Source organism: Heterocephalus glaber, unplaced genomic scaffold (assembly GCF_053883595.1).
Source record: "Heterocephalus glaber isolate CG9 unplaced genomic scaffold, H.glaber_assembly_v1.0 deba00000122, whole genome shotgun sequence".
In the NCBI taxonomy this organism is placed as follows: Eukaryota; Metazoa; Chordata; class Mammalia; order Rodentia; family Bathyergidae; genus Heterocephalus; species Heterocephalus glaber.
This window is the reverse complement of record NW_028258138.1, coordinates 3000370-3028169: the sequence shown is the minus strand read 5'-3', so window position 1 is coordinate 3028169 and position 27800 is coordinate 3000370. Positions and strand designations below refer to the sequence as shown.

Genomic DNA, 27800 nt, shown 5'->3' with positions numbered 1-27800 from the left:
GAGGCCTGGGATTTATCTGTCATTGCAACAGGTTCCAAAACGCAAGCTGGCAGCTTCGAAACTCCTGTAGGCCCGGCCCAGACTGCGGTGGCCTGGGTGTGTGACTCCCACGGCCTGCACCCTCCCCATAGTCTCCACGTCCTGAACCCAAGTGCTGCCTGGATGGGAGATACACTTGGAAGTCGCGTGGGTGACAGGCAGGTGAGTCAGTGCTCACCAGAGGAACAGGCTGTATGCAGGATGTGTGAGTGTGTAAGGGTTTACAAGGTGGCTCACAGTGGCTGCCCACAGTGAAGTGTGGAGCAGTGCTGAGAGCTGACGCGTTCGGTCCGTGCCAAAGGCCTGGCCCCCACTGTGGAGGCCCATGTGAGTCGGGGTCAGGAGGCTGTGGAGCCTTCCACGGAAGACTGAACGGTTTTTGATGGAAGCCAGGAGATGACGTCCCACGTGAAGGTGAAGACTGCAGCTCCTCTGAGGAAACAGAAGCACCTTCCTCCTTCGGTTCCCTTCACATCCCATTCAGGCCTCGCGCCTGTTGGTCAGGGCCTCTCACACCCAGGCTGTGCCTTCCGTCTTCAGTGAATCTCTTCGCCACACCCGGAACTGAGCCCATCCCATCAGCTGGACACGTCTTACTCCAGTTGACACAACCGCGGTACATATTCAGAGGGGAAGGATTAAGCCAGCCACGCTGGAGCACACCTGCGATCCCAGCACTCCGGGAGGCTGGGGCAGGAGGACAGAAAGTTCACTCTCTGTTTGGGCTACACAGCAGCTCAGCAAGACCCCTCCTCCAAAATAAACATTAAAAACAAGGGCTGGATGGAGCTCAGGGCAGAGGCTCTGGGTTCAATCCCCAGAACAGGAGGAATGGACAGGAAGGGAGAGAGGGACTCAGAAGTGAGAGGAAAAAACAAAATTCCAAAGCACGCAGGATCCCTTCCCAAGGCAAACCGGGAAGGCGGCCTTTGAGAGAAGTGAGTTCGACTGTGAGGCCAGAAACTGCACTCGCCCTAAAACAGTGAGCAGTCGCTGGGCAGTGGCAGCTTTGGTGAGGCTCCATCCAGAGGTGGCCTTGGGGCAGGCGAGCGATGGACGTCCAGGGCCGGGCACATTCCACCCTCAAGCGGCAGGCAGACACCAGCACCGTTTTCTGCACAGCGACACTGGGAATGGACACTTCTTCCTGTTCCGAGTCTCCCCGAGACCACTGCCCCCCGTACGGGCCACATCCGCTTCAGAGGAAGTCAGCAGGGCCACGTTCCCCACACACGACACGCAACTCGGAAACACTGCAAGTTAGCCCTCGCCTCCACCACCGGCAGTGAAACTCCTGTCTCCCCCACCCCGGAAGCTGCGGCTCAGGCCCTGCCTCTGTGGGTCCAAGTCCATGTGCATGCACGAATACATCTTGCACGCGTGCGCACACACACACACACACACACCAGCTGCCAACCAGATGCATTGCTCCGACACCTAAAGATGAAATGCACACCAAGTCTCAGATCCAGGGAATGCTCTGGACCAAAAGCCACCACTTAAGATGATGCAGAAGAGCCCGAGAGGGCCGGCATCTCCATCCTGCCACAGGAAGCAGCATCCAGGCCTCGGCCCAGACCCCAACCTTGCACTCAGCATTCGGAACACATGCCTTCTGCCTGAGCCCCTGAGTGTGGGTTTTGTGTTACAGCAGCTCTGAGTGAACTCAGATTCCCCCCTTAAAGACCAAACGAATTTCCTTTAACTCAACAACCACGATGGGAAGGGGCCAGCAGAAGGGCAAACCAGGACCCCCCAGGCCAAGACCTGGAGGAGCAGCCTGGCAGAGACCTCCACAGGGACCCCGAGTGTCCCCCACCACTGTCCCTCCCGATCTTCACTCCATGCCTGGGACAAGAACCCTAGGGACAGCTGTCTGCTCACTGCTGCAATAAGGTAAAATGCAGCAGTAAAGGGAAAATCTGGGTGATTCATCTAGTTAGTGATTAGCCTGAGATTTCTTCGATATCACTGTCTCCTTTTCAGCAGGTTAATAGATAGGAAAAGTAGCAGATAATTTAAATAATGGCTCATTGAACACAACGAGGCCTAATTGCATTAGCAGCCATCTGCTGGAGTCTGCCGACAGCCGGCCCCCAGAATCAGCCCTTGCAGCCCTGCGCAACCAGGCTGTTTGCCTACAGTCATTACACGCAATTGTGGGCGCTGATTTCCTTAATCAGGATTCTCAGGGCTCCAGCGCCGGGAATGGATCTCATTGACTTACACGCATCCTGTTGAAGAAAGCAAAAATAATTGCCACGCGACATTTCTCCACAATCTAAAATTAAGGGTTTTTTTCCAACAAGGAATGGGAAAAAAGATCATTTTCAAAGAGTGCCACTTAACACAAACAGATGTTATAGAACTTGGCTAAGGGGTTTGATTATACAATTTATTCTGGCTGCATGAGTACATGTGCGGGTGTGCGAGCGACTCACCACCGCAGCCCGGCCCAGAGAGAGAACATGTGGAGAGACACACGGGTCCCAGCTGCCTGGGGAGAGGCACAGCTGCCCAGAGGGTGGCCCAGAGGGACGCTGGCTTGGCTGGGACTCGGGAGCGTGGAACCGGTTTTCCCTGAATATCGGAGCTGGCAGGGTACAGCTGGCTATACTCGGGGTGCAGAGGCACTTAGGATGTAGGAGGTCCTCGCTCTAAGAGGCCACCCCAAGCCAACCCCCCAAATCAGATCCAATCAGGACTCCGCTGCTGCTGCTCCCACAGCTGAGACAGTCGTAGGGACTTTTGGAGGAAGGAGGACCTTATTGAGTTCTACAACTTTGCAAACAAAAACCTCACCCTGTTTACGAAGAGTGCAAAGGACCAAACCTGGAGCAGACGTCCTTAAATATGGTGGCTATGTGTCCAATCATGGGATTCACGCGATGACAGATTCAAGCTCATTTTCTAGCTCTGGCCCCAAGCGGGGCGGTGTGCACGCTCTCTGAAGAAAGCAGAGTTGCAGGAATGAGCACTGGCTCTTATAGATGACAGGAAACGGGGACAGACCTTTTGCAGCTGGACGGGGACCCAGAGACGGGGCACAGGAAGGACAAGCCATGTTCTGTGCAGCACCAGCTCCCCATGACGAGTGTAACCATTCTGTACCATACACGCGGACTGATGGGGTCTCTGAGGTCTGCACCCCTCCTGCAGCCTCGGCAGCGTCCTCTGTCACTCAGCATGAAGTGTGTCACCCCGAGCGGCACACGCACAAGCTCACATCCGTGTCGTGCCCCTGGAAAGTGCTAGGTGCAGGAGAGTGCGTTGTAATTTCTCAAAGGCACAAACCAGTGGCTGGATGAGGGCTTCTTTCAGGGCCCCGAAGGCCAGAGAGCATGGGGTCCGGGTGCTGGGGCTCCTTGGGGATGGGTGGCTGAGTGCCGCCCTCTGCTCGGCCAGCCCCTTCCGCTAGGGATCCAGTCAGGAGGGGCGGGAGGAAGAGAGAAGGACGAGGGCCCCTCTGTGGAGCACGAGGACGCCAGGCGCCCCAGACACTCTGGCCTCCTAGGAGGACGCAGTGCTGCCACGAAGGAACGAGGGCGACACCTCATCTGCCACCGGCTGGGCTCGACCCGCTGACGCCAATGAAAGCAGGGCTTGTTTGCCCATGGCAGAGTCCAGCTCTACCACTGTAAAGAAATGAACTGTTAGGGAGGGCAAAGGCAGCTTTGTCCCCAGGGCCACGGCACAGGAGGGTGACAGAAGACACTTCCACAGTGGTTTGGTCAGTCTCTCCCAGAGCCAACCGGGGCAGCCCAAGGCCCAGAGCCCACACCTGCGCCGGGGTTTTAGGAGACGTCTGTCCCTGAAAATTCACTCCTTCTGCACACTTCCCAAAGGGGCCAAGAGAGCTCCCTCAGCGGGGTTCACTTTCCACACAGGCGTGGGCTTTGACTAAACGTCCCTCTTCTTCAGAGTCGGCAACCGTTTGAAAAGTTCCAGTCTGAACTTTCAGAGGAGGGACAGTTAATTCACTCTGGTACCCAACGTTTAAATATGGTCACAGTTTTTAGCAAATGTAAAAAAAGATACAGCGCACACATTTCCTGCAGCCATGGGACAACTTTTGAAGTTCATGTTGTTGTAAAATGGTTATCCCTCCCTGTTATTCTAACTACGGAGAATCATTTTTGTAAAAAAATAATTGCAGTAGAATACACCTGAAGCAAACCGTTGTTACCATCTGTACATACACAGACCAGGGCCACTGAGTACATTCAGTTGCTGTGGGACTGTGGTCTCCGGCCCTCTCCGGAGCTCGCTTCGCCTTGCCCAGCTGAGGCTCCATATCCAGCAGCCCCACCCAGCCCTCTGTGGCGGCCCCACTGGCACAGCGCCCTCTCGGTTCTGGTCTGTGTCAGAACATCTCCGGTCCAAGCCCCAGTGACTGCACCGTGTGTCACACAGATGCAGTGTCCCCGTCCCTCTGTGAGCTGAGATCTTGGTCTCCCAGGTGACAGTGCCAGAGGGCGGGTCTATGGGGTGGGATTTTTGCTCTTATTGAGGGAATTAATTAGGACATGGAACCAAAGCCCTAGCCATAGATCAGTGAGTGGCCTTATAAAAAAGACCCCAGATAAGCCAGGTGCAGAAGTGTAAGCCTGTGATCCCAAAACTCTGGAAGGCTAAGGTAGGAAGATCACAACTTAGTGACACTCTGTCTCAAAATAAAAAATAGGAAAACGGCTAGGGCTGTAAGCTCAGTGGAAAGGCCCGGGTTCAATTCTGAATACCACACGTGGACACACACACACATTTTAGAAAGCCCACACCCTTCACGGCACGGGAGGATACAAGCAGACATCAGCAGTGTACGGCCCGGGGGAGCCCCTGCTTGAGCCTGACCGTGCTGGCTGGCACTTTGATCTCGGACTTCCGGCCTCCAGAAGGGTGAGAAGTGAATCTCTTGCTCATAAGCCACCCGGTACACGGCACTTCGTTTCAGCAGCTGCACTAAGTGAAAGTCCCCATTATATCGCTCTACCCCTTCCTGTGTCACAGCCGACACCAGAGCAACGGCCGCCTTCCTGCTACTGTGAATGATGCTGCTGCAGACAGGCAGACACCTGCTCTCCATTCTTCAAGGAAGGTTCGTGTTTTTAGTGAGCAGGTGCCAGGGGCCAGCCTGTGGGCTTGAGGCAGCCTTGGTGCCCAAAGCCTGGGCTTCTCTTTCGTGTCGCGTTCCAGTCCCTGCTGACCCGGCTGTGGTGTGTGGGGAGGAAGGCAGCACATGGCAGGGGATCCGCTGACTTACAGGTTCCATTTCCAAGCTCTTTCTTCTGCCACTTGACACCTTTGTTGACGATGGCTTTCCCAAGATGACATCACCAGCTTTAATCCTGCGTAAAACACGCTGACTTACGGGTTCCATTTCCAAGCTCTTTCTTCTGCCACTTGACACCTTTGTTGACGATGGCTTTCCCAAGATGACATCACCAGCTTTAATCCTGCGTAAAACACGCTGAAGCAGGGTGGTGAATTTCCCAATGGGCAGCGAACAGTCACAAGTCCCCTCCTGACCCCACACAGAGGTGACTGAGCAAGAGCTTCCCTGTACTGAAAAGAGGCTGTTGGGTGGCCTGGCAAGGTCAGCCTCGTGGAGTTGATTTGATCTAGGAAAATACAGCTCAGCGTACTATCCTGAAGCGCCTGAAAACAGGAAATGGATGTGGGTTGTGAGTGTCATGTGGCACAAACTCCTCTTAGCAACGCAGATGGCCACCCTGGAGGATGCTGAGGGTAATGACTGCTGATCTCGAAATGCCACCCCCCTCTGCACGTGGGACGCTGTGACCCCGTCTGTCCAATGGCATCTCAAAATTGAAACCGTTTCACATTAATCTCTTCACACGCCTCTGGCTCTGCCCAGCCTCGGAATGTGTCACACAGAAAGCCTGCTGTTTGCAGCCTACCACCCTTTGCTAGTTTTCAGGCCAGTCACTTAGGAAACCGGCTAGTGCTATGTGGTTCATACAAGGCTTTGATGTGCTTTTTTTTCTTGTTAAATCCACAAGAAAAAAGTCCTTTAATGGGCATATGGCGATCAAAGATTATCATTCTCTGCTAAAAGGATTTTAAAAAGCCTTTCCAAGTACATTCCTTTCAACAAAAAAACTTTCAATCTCTGTGACCCTCTGCATTTTTAGGGTGCCCAGATTTTTTCCAGGTGCTAGGGCTTGAGCCAGGGCCTTGCATGTGCTGAGCAGACTAGTGCTCTAGCACTGACCTGCACCCCCAGCCTCAGATATTTAGGAAGAACCCTAACACAGAGGAAAGTGACAGAGGCCTGCCTCTTTTGCATCTATGCCAGTAAAATACAAGGTGTGGCTGAAAACTATGGTGAATATTTCAATTGAAAGTGTTTATTATTTTAAAAGACACATTGCCACAAATCCTCCTTAACATCCTCCCCTTGTTTTGAACACACTCATCCCTTCGTCATTGCCAGTTTCTGCAGCAGTTCTGGGTTCCTCTTTCCTGAGTGTCTTTATGAGGGTGATAAAAAATATGGTGACTGCTGCTGCCGAGTGCCATCCAAGGAAAGGCAGCTCATGAAAACACAACGCTGGGTCCTCATCCACCTTAGTCACTGGATCTGGCACCGTGCAACTTCCGTCTGTTCCCCAAAGTCAAAATGATCACAAAAGGGAAATGTTTTGGATTGATTGAGGGCATTGAGGCAGCCAGGACAGCACAGCTAAAGACACTTGGGAGAGAGGGCTCCAGAGCCACTGCAGGAAGTGGGGAGAAGGATGGGGCAGGTGTGTTCAGAGCGTGGGCAAGGATTCCGGGAGGATTCATGGCAATGGGCCTTTTACTGTATCAGGATTTTTTAAAATTTCAACATTCCCCATAATTTTCAGTCACAGCTCACACAAATGTTGTCCTAATAATGGCAGAGAATGGTCACATAGAAATCTTCCATAGCATTCTCGAAATGGGAGAAAACAAGAAGACTGGGGGGAAATAGTACAACACATGCACGCTGGCAGGCCTTCCAACCCCAGTGAGCGCAGCGGTACAGACCCCTGGCCTCGCGCCCTGCTACAGCCCACCGTGGGCTCTGGCGCCCGCTCCTTCCTGAGGGGGCAGCAGGCTCCCGGCCCCTCCTGCTCCACTGCCTCAGGACCCCCTTCCTCTGCCAGGATCTGGGCCCCACCTAGTAAGAGGATGTTCTGTCTCCAACAGCAAGCCTTCCTCTCCACCGGGTCCTCTTCCAGGCCCCTTCTCTGCTCTCCTTTACAGTAAATGCCCTGTGAGAAGCGGACCCGGCTCCTGGGCCCAGGCCTCTCCTCTCTTTCCTGTGAGCCCCTCATGTGCCACAGAGACCCATCGGTGGCCCCCTTGGCACCGTTCATGACCCACAGCTGCTGGGGCCCTGGGAGTCCTGGGTCCGTTCCCGCCTCCCAGCTGGTCCAGCAGCATCAGCCACCATCCTGGAGCCCACGCGGCAAAGCCAAGCCCAGATCCTGGCTTGGCTGCCTGAGCCACGCCCTCCCCTGCAGCCTCACTGTGTGACACCAGGCCTGGTGTTGTGGTGACCAGGACCGCACGGGGAGGGGTTGTGAAGTCACCAAGCGCCTGTCATCACATGCGGGCCACAGCAATTCCTTACCAAGACTACCACAGACCCAGCTCCTGGACTCAATTTTATCAGGAAACAGGAAAAATCAAAGAATTGGAAGGAAATTCATGGGTTGTCATTTTGTCCCTGCTGATCCCTGGAATCTCCAGCCAGGACCACAGAGACAGGAACCGTGCGGTGCCAGGTTCTCCGAGACTCACAGCTGGCCGGGCGGAGGTGCCCGAAGCGCTCACATGCTGTCTGTCACCATGAACAGGCACCCGCATTTCTGCTGAAGCCCACAGTAATGGGGCGCTCGCATGGCCCCCAGCTTGCTATAATCTGAGCCCACCTGTTTTCCAACACTCCCTTTGGCAGTTAATGAATAATTACCCCTGAGGACCCACAGTGTGCCAGGGAGCACGCACATGCTGGGGACAAATGGTAACAAGAGGTGGAAGAAATCAGACGAGCAAGCTTCAAGATCATCACATGGTTTGTCCTCTATGAGAAACCCAATGCGTAAATAAATCAAGAGCAAAATGAAAGACAGGTAACAGGAAACAGGGAGAGGAGAGCTTTTGTAAATGGGAAAGGTACCTAGAGATGGACGGAGGGGATGGAGGAGAGGGAGGGGATGTAAAAAGAATGAAGTTGTGTTATGCACACAACTAACTCCCCACGAGAATGGACCATGACGTGGAGCAAACGTGCACCATGACGCGACACAGCTGTTACGACGGACCATCGAGCACAAAGACCTTCGAAATCAGCCCCAGTGAAAATCGCATCACGCTTCATGACGTGCTCACACATTAGCAGTCATATAAAAGCTGCCATCACTTATTCTGGTCTTTCTTTACACTCCGGGTTTCTCATAAAAGAGCAGGAGGAATAGGGATGTAGCTGCTTCTCCGGTGGGAAGAGGAAAAGAGGAGTGAAGACGTGCTCTGTGCCGGCGCCAACTCCACGTGTGCACACACGTGTGCTCGGAGAAAACAAAGCTGCCAACAGTTAAAGTGGGATCTGCACTCACCGATTTCTCCGCACTCCGGCGCCCCCAGCCCCATCAACCCAAGGCCTCAACATTCAGCTCTGGACTGTAGTCTCCTGTTAGATTCCCGGGCGATACCCTAAAAAAGGCTGCGTTGGCGCATTTGAAGAATGTCGATTACTGCCTGAAATGGCAAAAATTAACTCGAGCTTTACCTCCTCCACGGCCAAATAGATTTCCTTCAGGAAAGAGCAGTACATGCAGAGTCCTGCACTAATTTATAGGCGGACTCCCTCGGACTCACGACAGCGGAGCGTGAACGCTGCCCTCCCTGGCTGGCTGCCACACCGCCCAGCTCCGGGACACAATGGGATCTGAGCTGGCCGCTCCACCTTAAATCTCCTCTCCCTCGAGGAGGCTGCCAGGCCTGAGATCAATGAGCTGCTGAGATGGAGACTAGGTGCTCACAGTCACAGCAGAAAGCCTCACACTCTTAAGTGCTGGGTTTTGTACCAAACACTCCAGCCAACCCTGTCTCAAGTGCTCAGCACAGGCCGCAGATGGCCTCGGCTCCTGGGAAGCTGGGTCTGAACAAAGTCACAATTTTCTGATTCACCCAGATGCCATGATTTCACCCCGAATGAATGTGTCTTGATTTGTGAAAAGCAAACAAACAACTCTATTAAAAGTTTCTCAAGGGCCAGGGATTTAGCTCAATGGTTCTGCCACCTGCCTCGAAAGTGCAAGGTCCCTGGTTCAATCCTCAGTACCAAAAAAAAAGGAATTTCTCTTCAAACGACTCCTGGTATGGCACGAGCCAGAGAAACAGCTTTTTTGAGATGAACACAAATGTACTGGAGACAAGACTTCATACGACATGTTTTTTATGGTTCAGAAAATCAGGCCAGGCGGGGTATGACAGCACAGGGACATGTCCCCAAGCCCGGGAAGGTACCCCCCCTGTCTCTGTATGCCTGCCAAGGAGAAATGGTATGGAGCAGGAGGCATGGGGACCTGGGTCACTTCTGTTCTGGAAGAGGGACAGAAGATGGGGAAGAGAAGACAGAGGGACAGGTGCAGGCGTTATGACCTGGTCAGCACCTGGGACCAAAGCAGGTGTCACAGCTTGGGCCGCCAGGCAGGTGGCCTCCCCCTTGGCTTGCAGACCTCCCTTGTGGTCATCCCGTGTGCGCTGCAGCCTTGGGTCTGCATCCTAATCTCTTCTCAGAAGGACCCCAGGCAGACTGAACCACAGCCCCCCCCCCCCCCCCCCCCCCCGCCAATGACCTTGTTCATCGCCTCTCCAGAGACTCTGTCTCCACGCAGGGTCACATTCTGAGGCATGGGGCTTAGGACTCCAACTTAAGGATTTAGGGGGTTCAGCCATAGCAGGGGGCCAGGCGGGCACAGCATAGGGACAAGGCCCTGAAGCCCTGCAACCACATGGCACGGAGCAACCCAAGCCAGCGTGGACACCCACTCTACACACAGAGCCGACTGAGAGGAGAACGCTGAGGAGAGGCGATTTCACCCCGCTGCGGCCTCTCCACTTGTGAGATTCCGCAGCTCGGTGTACGCTCCACAGACAGACAGGCAAACTGAGGTCTAGATTTAAGAGATCAAGCGATCTGGAAGAACTTGTACCCTCTGTGTCCCTCCCAGGGTCATCCTCATAGGGGCCCAGAAGGAAGATTCCCCTGAATGGTTCCTAGAGCAGGCTGAGGCAGGGCTGTTTGGGAGGTGCACCCCACGAGTGGCAGGGCGGAACTATCCCTGCTGGCCAGGCCAGGCACACGGAGCTCGAAGGGGCCCTGCCCTGGGTGGCTGGGGCATGGAGAGGGGAAGGCCAGCGGGGCTGCCTAGCTTCCCTCACCCTGCTGAGCTCATGCAGGGCCCAGAAGAGGGGTCAGATGAGGCGGGAACTAACTCTTCGGTTCTATTCTGGAGCAGCTCTGGTGGACAGAGGAGGGCAGCAGGCGCAGCCCACAGGGCCGGGGGTCGGGACAGACAGGAGAGTAAGTAACGATGCACACATGAGAAGCATCCGAGAGCCCAGGAACCAGCGGGAGACCCGAGCCCCACACTCAGCCCCGAGACACTCAAGACCCAAGTCCTCACAGGCAGTGGCTGTGAACGTGCAGGGAGAGCAGCCCGGCCAGGGATCGGCCGAGTGGCCGCCCCTCTGCGCGTGTGCACCCGCTGTGCAGTCCTCTTCCACTCATCAGGCGTGCAGGCATGCGGTGGACCAGCCGAGCACCCTGGTCCAGCGCACGCACAGCCTGGAGCTGCCAACTTCCTTTAAACCGTGCCTCTGCCCTCCTGAATAATGTCAGCTCAGCAGTGTAACTGGCCCATGCCTCAGTTTCCCCACCTGCAAAAGGACTAGGAAGCCCTCAGCCTCCCCACTGCCAGCGAGTGGCTCTAGGAAACTCCCCAGAAGGTGATAACTTCCTCTCGTGAATAAGTGATATTCTCTGGCACGTAGGTGGAAAATTCTGTTTGCAGGTTTGGAGTTCAGAAGTGTTTTTCTAGGTAGCAAACTGAGGTTGTCTGTGGCTGAAGCTAATTATAATGGAAACACTTATAGGCGTCGCCCCCAGCATGTGTTTCTGTGGAAAGCAGCTTCTGACTGTGTTAAGCACTGCCTTGCAGGGAGCCGTACGGACGGTGTTATTATTTCTTCCCATGCAGACTAAGTAGCCCGGCACACTGGCCACTGGCCATCACAGAGGCGGTCGGCAGGGCTGGAAGGGTGGTGAAAGCAAGGAACCCATCTTCAGAGATCTGATTTTGAAAACCAGAAATGGAGCCATCAAGAGACCCCAGGCAAAGACCTCAGCCCAGACCCACGGGTCCCCAGTCCTCCTCCTGTGCCATGGTCCCCAAGACCAGGCTACCCGGCCAGTGGACCAACAAAGCAATCGTATCCACCACCACCTCGGGAAGCCTCCTTCCTTCCCTGGGGAATACAGATGCAGACATTCTAAGATTTGCCTCCTGCACCGGGCGACACACCCTGTGTCCATCCCGACTGAGACCTCTGTCCCGGGCACTTTCCTGAGCAAGGCTCCTCTGAGACGGACAGAGGAAACGGCCTGTTTCTCCACCTTGCCTGTCCCCTCCAGGGTTGGAGATATTCCCCGGTTTCCGTGACGTGTGCTCGATGGGTCCTCCCGTCCCCTGCTATGGCAGCAGCATAGCAGCCAGCAGCCTGCGAGTGGCTTCTGGCATTTCCCCAGGATGACTTCTGCTAGTGACTGGACACAGATTTCCAAAAGGAAGGACAGATGTGTGTACAGTAATACCTCGGTTCACAAACATTTCTGTTCCTGAAGAGTTGGGCTCCAGAACGGAAGTATTTGGCCAAATCTTCCTTCCCTTCACCAACTCTGCATCAGGGGATGAACCCGACTGCAGCCACCTTCCTGCTCTGACACGGTCCTGGCTTCCTCCAGTGGGGGCGGAAGACAGACCTGTGCCCACTGGCTGGGAAGCTTTTCTGTGGCTTTTTGGCACACACAGTACTGCACAGCATCAGTCAACCCAGCATGACGCTGAAGAAAGCACAGCAGTAACGGAGATGACAAGATGCACAGCACGGTGATGAGTCGTGTGAGGCAGAGTTCTCTCTCTGCACACTGTACTGTACTTTGTTTCACATTTTGTGGTTTAAAAATCCGTTTGATTCAGAACGGATTAATCTCATTTACATCGAACCTTATGGGGAAATCTGATTCAGTTTGTGACCAATTCGATTCGCCACCAAAATCGAGGGATGAATTAAGTTCGTGAACTGAGGCACCACTGTAATTCTGCCAGACATTTCCTTAACAAACAGGACATTTCCACAGAACATTCTCTTGCCATACAGCTAACTGCCTTCAAAACTGTTCTTCTCCACCACTGAATAAACTCTTTGGCAAAGTCTATTTTCCCAAAAGCTTTGTGGAAATGCACTGCTGGTATTGCAAGTCCAGTCCTATCTGGCATCAACGCGTCTATGTGGCCTCGGCTGTGTCCATGTTGTGTTGCTACAGTGGGCGGAGTGATGCATGGAGAGAAGAGGTTTGTGCCTCTCCATCCTGGGGCACCGGTGCCTGGCTGTGGGACAACGCGGAGGGTGGGATGGGGACTGGCTGTGTGTAGAGAGGCGGTGAGGGGCAGCGGCCAGGCCTCCTCCTGGGTAATAATGCACTGGCTTCACAGCAAGGAACCACTGCTCAGAGATGACTCACTGTTCATCAGCAGCACCAAGTCCTCTGAGAGGGCAGCCTGCCGGTCACCTCCCGGGGGCCCTGCCCTTGAAGACCATTACCGTGGGCACCATGAACTTCCGGGCAACAAGCCACAGACACAGCACAGCAGACAGCCGATGCAGGAGGCCTGGTTTCAGGTCTGACACCTACAGTAGGAAGCCCAGGTATGACTCGGTAGGCTGCTGTTTCCCATCTTGCTCACGGCAAGTCCCTGGTGTCTCAAGGGCTGAAACAGGGGGACTGGAGCAGTGGGGTCAGGAGCACTCCTCTGTGACTCGCCTGGCTGGCACACTGCAAAGCTGGCGTCTATGTCTAACCACTCCTGCGTGGGACACACAGCGGGCTCTTGTAAGCCACTGTCTCTCCCGCCCCAACACCCAGGCCAGCTGTCTCCCTCCTGCAGCTTCCTGGTAGGGACAAAGCCTGCTCGGCCAGGTGTCCCCTTCCTACCCTGCAGCCCAGGGGCAGCAAAGGTTTCTGGGTAGGACCAGACAGCAAACATCCTAGCCTCTGGGAACACATCACCTGTCTAGACTGCTTGCCTCTGCTGCTGCAGCGTGGAAACAGCTGGCCAGGGATGAACATGCACCCTAGAAGCTCATGCACTAGAAACCCAACCCCCAAACTCGTATGTTAATGCTATTTGGAGTTGGGGCCTTTGGAAGAAGACGAGGACGAGGTGAGGTCAGGAGGCAGAGCCCCCAAGATGGCATCCCCAGCTCCCCAAGAAGAGGAGCAGATGCCCGGCCCAGCGCGCTCGCTCTGCCTCCCTTTGAGATGCCCAGTGCCCAGGGTGCAGCAAGTTGGCCTCACCAGATGGCAGTGCCATGCTCTTGGACTTCCCAGCCTTCAGCTCTATGAGCCAAATGAGCCTCTATTCTTTTGTTTTTTTGTTTTTGGTACCGGGGATCAAACTCAGGACCCTGCACTTGGGAGGCAAGAGGCAGAACCACTGAGCTAAATCCCCGGCCCCAAGCCTCTATTCTTTACAAGGTACTCAGCCTGTGGTATCCAGTGACAGCTCATTGTACAACTGAGCTATAAAGAAAATGGACCAAGACCCAGCCTCAGAAAATACAGGAACAGATGAACATGGCTATGTTCCAATAAAACTTTATTTACAAAAACAGGAAGTGGGCCAGGTTTGGCCCAGGGATTTTCATTTGCCTACCTCTGGTCCAGCCCATATGAACTCCTTGGGTGGTTCTCCAGTGATGACCGAAGTTTAGATCCCTCTAACAGGGTTCTTGTGTTCCCCGCCAGAGATAAGTGACGTCAGCAACAACAACAGTAAGAAGACTACAGTTTTGTCCTTCTCTATATTGTCAACTTTGAGACAAGGAAAAGAATGGAAAATTTCCTATTTTCTGTTACATTTTCCCAGGAAGTTAAGAGAGCACATCATTTGAATATCCTTGGCTGGAAGTCAAAAGAAAACTATAGATTTAAGGTGGCTGGAAAAGTGGAGATTATTTCTCTCCCCCGTGGAGAAGCCTCCAGAGGTTGTTGGAGGTGGATCAGCACCGCAAAGGAGTCAGGCTCAGCATCCCTGCTGTGCCCTGACCTTTCTCAGGGTGGGGACGTGGTTGGGTTGACCATGACAACCACCTTGCCCTCTCATGAAAGGCACAGAGCGGGTGGAGGAGGAGGTGTCATTCCAGCCCCACCTGCACTCTGGGAAGAAAACCAGCTTCCCTAAGTTCCCCGGAGATCCTGCTCTGGCCCATCGTCCCCCGCTGTGATCTGAGGACAAGGGGCCCACAGCGAGACGCTCCAGGTCCAAAAGAAGAGAGCAGGAGGCATCTTAGTGCTGCCACCAACAGACAAGGCCCCACCACAGCCATGATGCAAACCCCAGACTGGACACCAATGATGACAGTGTGTCGGGGCCTTGCGCACCTGCGCGCTGACTTCCTGTCAGCCCTTCACTGCTTCTCCTCCAGGCACGCCAACCAGCGGTACTCAGGTGCACTGAAGGGGAGTCCACTGAGCCAGACACGGGCCATGACAGCGGACTGACAGAGCACAGGGGATTTAATCGGAGAAAGAGAAGCTGGGTAGTGAAGAGCTTTCAGTGAGAAAGGAAGGGCTCCTGGAAATGAAAGTTACTTGGGAAGAAATGAATACAGAGAACGGAATCAGAGACAGAGATGGGAACAGGAGACCAGACTAGAAGGTCCAACATCTGCACAACAGCATGGCAAGAAGAGACAAGAGAATTAATTACCAGGCTATGTCTCCCAACTGGACATCACGACTCTATTGCAAAGACTCACCAGTGCTCAGAATTAAAAAAAGACCCAGCCCCAAACATCTCACCGTGAAATTCCCAAATGCCAAGTCTAAGAACATCTCAAAAGTTTCTGCACAGAAAGGAAAGAGTCCTTGTACCAAGAATCAGGAGTCGTGATGGGAGCAAGTGCAGGCACAGCATCAAGGTGAAGATAACGTAAGAAGAGCTTCCCGAGCAGGGAATCCTGGCACACACCTGCAAGCCCAGGTGCGTGGGAGGCTGAGACCGGAGGATGGCAATCTGGGGTCAGCCCGGACAACTCAGGAAGATCCTATCTCAAAATAAAATTTAAGAGGGCTGGAGATACAGCTCAGAGGTAGCTCGCTTGTCCAACACTCACAAGGCCCTGAGTTCAATCCCGTGCACCACCATCAAAAACAAGAAACAGAGCTTCAAAACTCTGAGAGCTTCACAGCGTCACTGGCCAGAGGACCCAAGATTGTGGGGCTCCTGGGACCCCAACTGCTCCCCAACAGGGTGGGGATCCAAGTGCCTACAGATGTGGAACAGCAGGAAATACCAGGTACTCAGGTACCCTGGCAGTGCCAAGAACCCGCACTCTGTGAGGAACCCAGGGGAAGCTGGGCTGGAGTGTGGGGCTCCAAGCTGGCAGGCCCTGCCTCTCCCAAAGCCTGGACCCGAAGTTGGGCCCCTTAATTCTGCAGTCAGCTGCGTGGTGCCTGCGCCCCACACAGAGGCATGCGTGTCTGTAGAGAGGCCCCGGGGAAGCCCCAGCTGGGGCATGCAGGGGAGGAGCAGGGTTGGACCTGGGCACAGGAGGACCCATGCTCTATAAATACAGCCCGGCACGTGGCCTGCACGCTGACCAGTCCTAGGGCACGGGAACCTCTTCTCTCAGGATGAAGAAAGCAGGAAGGTAGGACAGCAGAAGCTGCCCCGCATGCCACAGGGTTAAGCCAAAGTGCATCTATTTCCCAATCAAAGGGTGACAAAACATCATAAATACCTGTACAACCTACAGACACAGCCTGCATCACTTAAGGACGGGAACACGCCCGGTATGTCGTCAGGTGACCACATGGTGTGGGCATCACAGAGTGGACTCGCCACCCCTACACACCCCAGCTGTGTGCTGCAGCCACGGCCCCAGGCTGCACAACACCTTACTGTCCCGAGTACACTGGGCGACTGTCACACAGTGGTAAGCATTTGAGAGTCACAATGCACCTAAACATAGGAAAGTAGAGAAAAATGTTATGAAAGGCCAAAGACGGTGCATTTGTCTAGGCACACCCCATGCACGGAGCTCACAGGACCGGAAGGGGCTGCGGGTGAAGACCCGGGACACGTCTGTACACAACAGGAGGTTTAACGTGCACTGTGCAGGGGCCTACGCTAAATTAAAATCGTTTTCTTCCTTCAGTACGAAACTAGCTTACTGTAGCTTTTAAACTTTACATAAATTTTTAAATTATTTAACTTTTTGGCTGCAGCTCCTTTCCTGTTGTTTAGTTTTTTTTTAACTTTTCAAACACTGGTAGGTACTAAGACACCCACACTCACACACACTCACACACACACACACACACACACACACACACACACGAGCCTGGGCCTATGCAGGGCCAGGCTCGCCAGCGTCACATCTCCCACCCTCACACCATGTCCCTCAGGAGCAGCACAAGGACCTGCGGTCCTGGACAGCCACGCCCCCTCCGGGTCCTCCCGAGGGACCTGCCGAGGCCGCCTCTTAGTCTGCTTTTCTATTAGCAGGCTGAGTAAGTACACTCTAAAATGACAGTCAAAAGCGCAGCAGACTCACCAACCGGCATCCCAGCCCTGCACCACGTCAGCAAGAGTATGTGCAGGACACGGGAGGGTGCTGCACTGGAACACACGGGGACACGCCGGGAAGCACTCAAGGCGTGATGCCACAGCATCCCTGCCCACCTGGATGAGGGTGCTGTAATGGCTTTACAACGGCTGTGTGTCCCTGGGCGACAGGGACCCCTCCACCCCTGGGTCGCCTCAAGGGCCAGATCTGGGTCTGCAGCCTGTCCTGGATGGAAGTCAGCACATGGCCGGTGACTGTACCAGAGAGCTGATGTCACCCAGGGAGCGATAAAGCGACAACATCATAAACCCCTCTGCCCACGGAAGTCATGGGCCGGGTCCTCTGTGAACCACAGTAAGGGACCCGGGAAGTTGTGGGGCTGGAGCGCCCCACCTGCTCCGTGACCTCAACTGCAAAGTGCTCAATTTTCAAAGGAGGCTTTGTGGCTGTTTTTAGCTTCAAACGCAGTCTCCCTTTGCCCCCGAGTTTTGCCTCTTGCTCACCTTCATCCTCTGGAGCAAGTTCCAAGCACACACAGCCAGGAGAGACCACACTCAGGCATCGGGGCTTTCGGGATTCGATCCCAGGCCACGCAAGGAGTTTCTGACTGCCAAGGATCTTTCAGACTGTTCTGGGATTCCGAGACCAAGACGATCTTCTCAAGTACAGTCCATGGTGAACAATATCCATTCTCTTGTTCCTCAAATGCTCCCCTGACCTGTGCCAGCCACAGCTCGAGGCTCGCACTGGGACCCACCATCCCTGTGCTCCCACAGCCAAAGCATCCAACGCCACCCCTGCTACTCTGCCCAGCTGCAGGGCCACAGAGCTGAAGGGCTGGACCCTCACCAGCAGCCCGTGATGGACAGGGCTGGGAGGTAAGGCCAGCTGCCTTGCCTCTCGCTCTGCCGGCAGGGCCTCTGCAGATGCCCACACCCAGCACTTCCTCCGACCGAGAGTCCCCACCTGTGCCTCCTGGGGTCACCTCCCAAATGGACCACTGAAGCTCACATCGCCATCCCAGACCTGCTTCTGGGGAACCAAGGAGGATGCAGCTGAGCACCACACGCAGTGCTCTCTCTGCCCCAGATCCTCTGGGCCCTCGCAGTTTCCCTTCCCTTTTTAACTGAGCAGTTCTCCCGGACGCCCTGCGCCCCCTGCACACACGCCACCCAGAGTGTAATCGGTGCAGAATGACGCTGGCAAACGTTGTGAGGCCTCTGATCTCACAAAACCCGGCCCCAGGCTCACTTCCACAACAGGGGAAAGAGGAGCCCTGCGAAGCCGGAAGCCGGTGTCTCCTGCATGGCCCGCAGGCGTGTTCACGCTGAACGCCTCCCGGAAGCGGTCTATAGCACCCCCAGTGTCTCCGCGGGTTGTTCTCATCACGCCAGCATAGCTCCGACGCACCTGTGCCAACCTCCCCATAGCAGTCTCCTTGTACCCACGCCATGCGCAGGCTGCTCTGTCTCGCAGCCCTTCCCCAGAGCTGTCTGCTTTCTTTGCAATCTGTCCTCCTACCGAGAACACAGACTGTGTAACAACAAGACCATCTTTGTCTAGTAAACTGTTGCCTCCCTGGGGCTAGCACAGGTGTGGTACACAGTAGGCACTCAATAAACACACTGAACATGCATTCTTTGAGTCTAGTTCAAAATTCTTCCTCTTCACTGATTCCTGATCACTCCAGTTAGAAACGACTTCCACCCCTCTTTGTGTCCTACTGCACATCTGGTGAGGGATGCTGGGAATAAGGCGGGACTACAGAACTCCCCCGCATCAACAGGTGTCACCTTTGCCACGCCCCTCCTGTGCCCACACAGATCCTCCGTGCTTGGCCCTGCCAGCCGCCACGTCCAGCTGCCAGGCTTCCTCGCCCTGGCAGTCTTCACTTTGGCCAGACTCTTCTCTGAGGTGGGGGCATCCTGCGTGTCACCTAATGCGGAGCCACCCCCCTGCCTCTGCCCCTTGGAAGCCAGAGGCACCACCCAGGCTGTGACAGTCCAGGTTGGTGGGATGCAGGTGTCAGTTTTCATTTCGGTTTGCCCTCCCCTGTGTTTGTCGGAACTTGCTTTTCAGAGCTAAGACTTGTGGGATGCACACCACGGGTCTGGTGCTGGGCTGATGTTCGAATGTCTTTTACGCCACCCACTTCTTGCAGTAACTATGAAATGCGTCCCGATTTACCAGTCCAACGCCAACCTTCTGGGAAGGCGGGAGAAGGAGGAGGGGACACACCGTGGGCGCCCGGGCCCCCTGGCGTGCGACTGCTGGAGCGAGTCCCTCCTGCCCTCTTCTGCTTGAGGGCCTCTTTCTGCTTCAAACCTCCTGGAGGCTGAGACCCGGAGAAGCATGGCTCAGAGCCCTGTGGAAATGAAGAACAGGCAGGCCAGGGCCGAGGCCGGCCTTAGAACACAGGGGTTGAGGTATCTCTTCTGCCAGGTGAGCTTCTCTGGCCTCCTGCTGACTTCTAGCTTCCCCACGGTGTCCCAAGAAAGTGGCCGTCACACCTTGTGGTACAAGGCCCCGGTGAGGCAGTCAGCTGGTCCCCAATCCACAGACGCCTCATTTAAAGGAACCTGTGCACCTGCAGTCACTCGAGAAGGCACAGCACACCCAGGGGTCACCGTGCCTCCTCCTCGTGCAGCAGAGACGACCGCAGTCTCACTGGACAGAGACTGTCACTGCTGGGTATGAGGACTTCCGGTGGGGGAGGGACGTTGGCTGGATCCAGCAGTGACCAGGATGCTACTTGTATTCTGTGCATCCCTTTCTTTTTCGCTCTGCTTCCCCTGTGATTCCTTTTTCTGGATTGACAAATGATTGCTGCCTGACAAACAGGGACTTTGAGCTGCTCAACTTCAGCCCGAGATCTTTGGAGAAAAACGTTTTTCACTCTTCCCACCTTGATGGGAAGCTCCCGGGGCACAGCTGCCTGCAGCAGAGCAGGAGGGAAAGAGGGACTCACAGCTTATCCGAGAGGATGATGCACAGACCTCTCCTCCACAGGCACCATGCACCACGGAGAGAGCCAGCCTCACAGTGAGCTCCAAATACCACCCAAGGGCAGAGCGTGTATGGGCAGCTTGGTGGGGCTGGAGGCATGGAATGAAATGCAGATTCTCAGGCCTGGGGCCAAGTCTTGCCCTGTAAGTTGTACTGGGTTTTAGAGATCCGAATCACTGGCCAGCTCTGCAAGGCACTCATAGCCCTCTGCCCGCCAGCCAGTCTAGGGCAGCCATGACCTCAGATGCCAACGGTGAGCCAGCAGCAGCTGCCCCTCAGCCTCTGCCTGGGACACATACCCAGGTGTGTCTGCATTTCAGCAGGGCCCCAGCTGCAGGGAGCTGAAGCAGCACTCATCTGGACAGGAAACAAGGGCTCTCAAAGGTCCTCTCCAACAGAAAGACCAGTCATGGGGTATCAGAGCTTTGGGAGGCTCTCTGGTCACCAGGTCAAAGTCCCCAATTCACAGGTGACAAAACTGAGTCCTGGCCAAGTTAAAGCATGTGCTGCAACACCCGACTTCGGGCAAGCAGCAGATCTGGGATCAGCACCAAAGCGCCGAGCTCCCAGCCACTGCGCAGGGCACACGGCTGCATCTGCTTCCCAGCAAGTTTCCCTGGGTGGAAGGACGCAAAGGGAAAGGCCCCGACTGCCCACTGACTTCTGGAATCTGTGCCCACCTTCACCCAGAGGCAGCTTCCTTCCGGGGACGGATCCTTGCTTCCAGAGTGAGCTGGACAACTCTAACGTCACCACTACCTGGAAAACTGGTTCAGTGCACCCATCTTTCTCCTGCAAGACCTCCCGGAGGGCTGCCTGGCGCGTTCTCTGGCTTCCAGCAGAAGGCTCTGCATGGTGGACGAGATGCACAGAACTTGGCCCCTGCCCAGGGCCAGCACCGTTTTGCAGTACTGGTCTCACAGGCCATGACCTGCGGGTGCAGCCAGAGCCGTCCTCAGCTGCCAGGCCGATTTCTCCTCCCTGCCACTCTGCTCTCAGTGTGCAGTGAATGGAAGGGAGAGCAGCATCCCCCCTCTCTGCCCGGACAGCTCCTTGCGCGGCAGTGCTGGGACTGTGTCCAGGTGTAGGATGTGCCTTCTAATCCAACTCTGGAACTGTCCTCACTGTGCCTAGGGTGGGACAGCAAGCACACGCTCCAAAACCAGCCTGCTATTTTCATTCCCTAACGTGGTCAGGCCTGCACTCCAAGAGCCCTTTTGCTTCTCTTGAGAATTCTGAGAGGAAAAAAACAAACTTTCTGTTGTTACACAGCAAGAGGAAAACTGCCAAATAACCGTCTGGGCCAGCACAGGGCCGCGGGGAGCAGAGTGGCAGCTGATCTGACGGAGCCCCGCAGGTGTGTTCTGTCTCCAAGTGGCACCACTGTCACTAGCGGACGAGCCCCAGTGTCTGGCCTAGAGTGACAGGAAGTAGGGAGCCAAGGACAGGCGGCAGTCCCAGGGGTGGGGTAAGAGGAGACCTCAGGTCTGTACCTCCTCACCCACAGCAGGGCCACCCTGCCCCTGCCGTACTGGGGCCCAGTGGGCAGCCACAGGCCACATCCATGGCCCAGCCTGGGGGACCAGAGACCTGCTCTGCTTTGTGGCTAAGGTACGAGCTAGTCCGAAGGCCCTGGGCGAGGCGCCGAGTACCACAAGGAAGGGAAATCAGCTCTGGCATCTCCCCCGGTCCAGCCCAGCCCAGCCTCGCCCCTCCACCTCCAAAGGAGGGGAACTCGGGATGAAGCTGGGCCCCTCGTGAGACAGAGGCGGGGCGGCCTGGACCCTGGAGAGGTGACCCGGACTCGGTGGTCATGAATACACCAGTCCCTTCCTGTGACTAGCAGGGGATAGGCTAATGAGTCACGTGGAGAGGAGGTCTGCTGTCAGAGCCGGTTTGCTCAGGGCAGGCTTCCTGCCACCCCACGTCCCGTGCTGCCTCGGGACTGAGTGAGAAGAGTCGCTGTCACTACGCGCAGCCCCTTGACCTTGGACCACCACTGTGAGCCACGGTAAACCTCTTCCTTTTCTTTAGAGTTGAACCAGGCTGATATGATGCTATCAGCAAGAGCAAGCCAGGGCAGTAACAGCTAACCTTATCCTGCCCCGGAAGGGCTCCGGGGGAAAACAGGAAGAAATGGCAGTCACTCGACGGCAGGTTAAGCCAAGCCATCTACAGCGCAGGAACCGGGGTGGGGACAGCAGGTCCCCGAGTCCAGACATGGACAGGGACAGCAGGAAGAAGTCCAGGAGGGAAAGCATCTGTCTAGTTCATATCAGACGTGGACAGATTCAAAAAGGTGGCAGACTCCTTATAAAGTCCTTAGAACACCAGACGCATGAGCTTCTATACCGCATTGCTCCCGGCTCTGATAAAGTACCAGGCATCTCAATGTCCTAACCTGCACCTGAACTTGTTGATGGGATTCCCCCACTCCACACAATTCCAGCCCCCCTGGAACAAGTGCAACATGACAAGTGACCTGTTAAAATTTTAAGCAATTACTCTAATGAGGAAGCCAATACAGAAAAGTAGCAGAAACACTCCCTCCTCCGCCTCTCCCCTCTCGGGAGGGAATTGTGCCAGATTCCACATTCACACACCAAAACCACCACTCGCTCACTCCCGCTCATGAACGTTACACTTGAGCTCCAAACTGAAATCACTGGCAATTTAAAAGTGGAATAGAATAAAAGAAAAACAACTCCATAGAACAAGAACGTTACAACAAACTTATGGATCACACTGTATTCCTCCAGGTGTGTGTATCTTTTTATGCTGGGGCTATATTCAAAGACAGACTGTGCAAATCTCAGAGTTGCTTAAACTAAGCCAGCCACAGCATCACCAGACAGCATAGCTTCCCGGGGCTGCTGGTACGTGCAGTCCGTGCTGGAACAGCACATTCGTACACGGTGTTAGGGCTGCACGCTGAGACCAAACCCAGTACCTGCTGAGGAAAGTGGTCTCTGCAGGCATAAGCAAGTTATGACGAGGCCAGGTAATCCATGATGGGTGTCCTCATAAAAAGGGGAACATGGTCCCTGAGAGACGCAGGAGGAAATGTCCTGTGAGGATGGGGGACGGGATGACCCTGGGACGCTGCTGGCCTTCGGACCTTGGGAACAGGGAAGGGAGGCTCTTCTGGAGTCTTCCGGGAGAGGATGTTCCTGCTGACCCACTGATTTGGACTTGGGGCCTCCAGAACCACAAGTAAACACATTGTTTGGAGCCCCAGTTTGTGGTGATTGTTATAAGCAGCCCAAGGAAACGAACACAGAGCTTAAAAGGTCAGGCTTCGAAGCATGAAGCGAACTGCGCCTGAGGGGCGGGGGCTGGGTGCAGCTCAGTCGCGGAGCAGATGCCCACATGCACGAGGCCCTGCCGGGGGCTCCACTCTAAAAATGCTCAGCACAGTGCCTGTCGCCCGACACCAGGCCACAAAGGGAGCTATGCCACTGTGGCCCGCTGCTTCTCCAGCTCTGTCCTTCCACGTTGCGTGGAGCTCGGAGCTTGGCTTGCTTTCATGTCCTCTGTCATCAAGCCTTCCATAGCTTTCAGCTTCTTTGGCTTTTGCTAAAGCTCAGGAGCTGCCACTTTTCACCTGAAGGAGCTGGTGGCAGAGTAGTTACGACTTTCTTGCTGTTTGAACCCAGTCACCTTCTCTTTCTCCACCATCCTGAAGAGTATCGTCTCAATGTGTTCCTTCAAACTTTCCCTGCTGCTGCTGTGTCCTTTCTCCAGCTACCTTAGGTCAGCTCTTTGTGACGTGGGGACCCTGGCTGGCTTATTCTGAAAAACACCACCTCTTAAGCTGTATAACCTCAGCACATGCTGTCAACCCAAAGTCTCCCAGGTAAATATGGAGCAAGAGGCCAATAAACAAGCACCTGAACCAGAATAATCTCTTAGCTGTTTGAAACTTAACCTTAGATACGAAAACAGGGTGGCCGTCTGGTTCATCCATACAGTGGAGATGACAGTTTTCCAACAGAAACCCAAAAACCTTTTTTTTCTTGAAGCCGGTATAGACAGCTGCAGACCTTTCCTATCTTCAGTTGGGTTTATTGTGTTAGCCATGAAAGTATTTTTTGATACAATGGAAATTGCTATAATTATAATCACCTGAGGACACCATTATTATTATTACTAGGACCAAACTGCACGGTTCCAGCAGAGGCTGCTCCTCCTGTTGGAAAGAAGTCACTAATGGCATCCATGTGCACCCTGGGCTGCCATCTCCATGCCAACGTGGACCTGCCTGCTGGCGCATGGCTTTCACTTGGGCTTCTGGGCAGATGCCTGTGACTCCGCACAGAGCCTGTGGGCAGAACAATGGACCCCCAGTTCTTGATGAAAGCACCCGGGGACAAGTACACTGCCAAAGCCTGGCTCTCTCACAGCAGACGAAGGACCTGCAGTGCTCCAGCGTCTGTGGAACACCCTATTTCCCTAGCGTCCTACCTGGATCCAGCTGTTCCTGTGCTGCTCCTTAGGCACTTCCCTAAGGGACGGAGGAGACGGAGCAGCAGCCCTGTGTGTAAGGCTTGGGGTGTCTGGCTGCAATGGGTAGTTCGAGGCCAAAACCATGGAAAAGTCAGGCGGGAAGGGGGGAAGGAGGCAGGGCCCTGCCTGGGCCTCAAAACTCGGGTTTTGGAGTCCAACTCCCTGAGATCCATTTCCAGCACTCCCTCCTTCTTGCCCTGTTGCCCTGGCAAGTCAGTCAACTTCCCCAACCCTCAGCACCAGAAGCACAGGAGAAGCCCAGGGAAGGCGGGGTGGGGACTGCCTGGAGCCGCAAGACACCCACTTGCTCTAGGAGCTCCTGAACAAGTCCTGGGTGTTTACTGCTGGAATCTACAATCTTCATTTTCTCTCCACCTAAGCAATTTTTATTTTAGGCTTGGAGAATCAGCAGAGAATAAATGCATGACTCCTGGCCAGGAACAGCGCAGGGAAAGTCACAGGAAGTCACCTCCTGCTCCCCTCTCAAGCCAGCTACAAACGCCCTGCTGCTGGCCCGGGCTTTGGGGGTGCAGTGCAGCACAGTGAGCAGTGAACCTCATGCTCTGTCACAGGGCACCAGCACCTGAGGGCTTACAGTAGGCACCTAGGAAGATCATGGGCACGGACTTCGCTACAAAGCATGGAATGAGGCCAGGATGGGTGAGGCACATTCATTTCCCTCACACATAGACGTGAACCGGCTTGCGAAAAAGCAACCTTCCCTGGAAACACAGCACTGTTTAACTGAGGAAGATAACCTCGAACTACTTCCACGGCTATGGTAAAGATAAAAGCACAGGCACTCAATACATTCCTGCTAATTAAATTAATTAAACTTCATCAATTTAAAGTAAAGGTCACTGAATTAACTAGCAAAGGCAAACTACTACGTATGAATGCTTTTCTGTAGCCTTCTTGAGTTTTTCTCCTCCTCCTCCGAGGGCGGGCTCAGCCCGGGGCCCAGTCAAGCCCTCTTGAGCAGGGAGAATTCCCTTCCACTTGAGAAAACCAGTGGAAACTTTTCTTCATGAAAGCACAAATTCCCCAAGTTGGACCTGTTCCCGAGGGCTTCACAGGACACAGGAGAGTCCCCTGGTCTTGGGGGGCAGGTGGCAGTGGCTCACGCTGGGGCAGCTGGGGTGCAGTCAGGTTTCTCAGCGCAACCAGAATCAAACTTTGGTGCAGAGTAACACACTTTGGAAGGTAAAAAAAAAAAAGAAAGCCAACCAATTAAGCAACTACAGAAGTTCTTCAGCAGTTTCCTTTTTTAAAAAAAGAATTAACATGGCATATCTTTCCTCTTAAAGCCTTGAATAATTTAATTAGAATTACAGAGAAGTCATGAGTATGTTCTATTTATGGGGAATCACCGCAGAATTAAAACCTGAATGACAACGTTAAAAATAAAAACAAAGGCTCCTCACACGGTGTGCAATCGATGAGCTAATCTGACCTCAAATCGCATGTGGATTAGGAAGTCTGCAGGGGGAGAGGGCTAAGCAACCCTGGAAATTTCTTTTTTAAATGACTGTACCGAGGGTAAGAATTTCTTGATACCACAAGTGCTAGCAAGTGAACACCGGAGTAAAGGTGACCGAGGTGTCGTTCTGTCATAGCCTGGCTGGCCCGGATTTTCCCCAGCTGCTCGAGCGCGCTCGGACTTCCCGACCCGCGGGTGGACGCGGCTTCGGAACCGGCCGCTTTGGCCCATCTCAGGCGTAATCCCTGCGCGGGGTGCGGGCCTCCGCCTCTTTAGCCACGAGATAGCACGGGGGAGGCGAACCCCAGGCGCTTCCCCGTCAATACCCAGCTTCTCACCCAGGCCCGGTACCTCGCCGGAGCCCGGCGCGCTCGCCAGAGCGGCTCCGGGTCTACACTCTCGCCTCCAAGTTCCGAGCCCGGCGCGCGCGGACCAGCCGCGCCCAGCAACCCAGGCTCCGCTCCTCCGGGGACGCAGCCGCGCGGGAGCCCTCCGGGGACCCTGGGGCCGCCCCGAGTTCCCCGCGGAGTGCCCACCCACCTACCTGCTGCGGCGGGGTCCCGATCAGCATCTCCAGGTAGTAGCCGCGCCCCGAGTCCCCCTGCAGATTGTCCACCATGGCTAGGAAGTTGGCGGCGGCCCCGGCGGGCTCCAGGGCGAGCGCCAGGCCATCGGCGCGGGGCAACACGGGGGTCCGGGGCGCGGGGGCCGGCGAGCCCGGGGGAGCCGCGGCCACGGCCACTCGGAGGGGCAGCGCGAAGGGCGCAGGGGCCGCGGCCGCGCGCAGCAGCAGCCACTGGGCCAGTAGCAGCAGCAGCAGCAGGAGCGCCCAGGCCAGCGCGCCCATCCCCGCGGCGGGGTCCGGACGGGGCGCGGGCTGCGGGGCGCGCACCGGCCGGCGGCGGAGGTGGGCGGGTCCGGGGAGGAGTCAGCGAGCTGCGCGCAGCGCGCCGCCAACTTCACCAAGTTGGCGCCGCGGCCCCGCCCCGCGGCCGAGGAGGGGCCTGGGGCGCGGGGCTCCCCGGGCCGCGCCCTGCCTACCCGGGCAACTCGGGGCCTGACTTCGCTCGGAACGCGGCCTGGGAGGCCACGGCCAACGGATGTGACGAGGCTGATCCGATATCGGAGCGAAAGTTTCGGGAACCCTTAAAGGGGCAGCGAGGGCCCGGCGAGCCTCTTGCCCGGCGGGTGCCCTCCGCTCCGCGCGCTGGTCCGGGTCGAGGACGCAGCCCGGCGCCGTCAGAACCGAGCGGGAGCCCGCGCCGCCCCTCCCGAGCGCAGTCCACCCGCGCCTCCCCCAGCCCACGCGGGGCGGCGCAGGAACCGGGGCCGAGCCGGGGCCGGGTGCGGGGGGGCGGCCAGCCGGGGGCTTCGCCTCCGGGGGCGGGGGGAGGCTGGGTGCAGCCTGCGGGGCCCGGCTTCTCCCCGGGGAGGTGGCGCCTCAAGGTCGACCTCTGCTGTGATGCAGACAGGATCCTGCTGCAGTCCCCTCAGTCCACTTAGTAAATTGCTGTGTGGGCCAAGATGTGGACTCCGCCGGCCCCGACCCTCCGCTGTTCCCGGTCCCGGATTAGCTAATGAATACCCGCGTAGCCACAGACCCCGAGCCCGCAGACTGCGCTCAGATGCCAGCACTGAGGGTTATTTTATTTTAGGTACCGCGGGCTGTGTGTGGCAGGGACAATTACACAAGCTAAAGTCATCGATTTCCACTGAAAATCCTGCTGTCTCCTCCAGCTGAATTATGGTGGCAGCTTTTTTTTTTTTTTTTTTAAACAGCCCATCTTCAAACAGTGAGGAGGTGGAAGCTGAGGTTCCTTTCTCCACGCACCTTCCAGCGACTTCTGCTCAAGAACTGACC

At 55.4% G+C, this 27800-nt stretch overlaps 1 protein-coding gene across 4 annotated transcripts in view; it reads right to left on the bottom strand.

Moving 5' to 3' along the window:
• Bace2 (beta-secretase 2) overlaps positions 1-26855 on the bottom strand; it is a 75622-nt gene extending 48767 nt beyond the window's left edge. The window contains exon 1 of one of the 4 annotated variants that reach the window (XR_015451345.1): positions 26484-26855. Coding sequence is in view for 3 of the 4 variants with exons in the window: in XM_087211316.1 (XP_087067442.1) it covers positions 26484-26786 (303 nt within the window). In the remaining variant the exon portion in view is untranslated. The remainder of the gene's footprint in view (positions 1-26483) is intronic. The other 3 variants (XM_087211316.1, XM_087211300.1, XM_004842466.3) reach the window with 3 other exon arrangements.
• Positions 26856-27800: the final 945 nt, after the last annotated feature.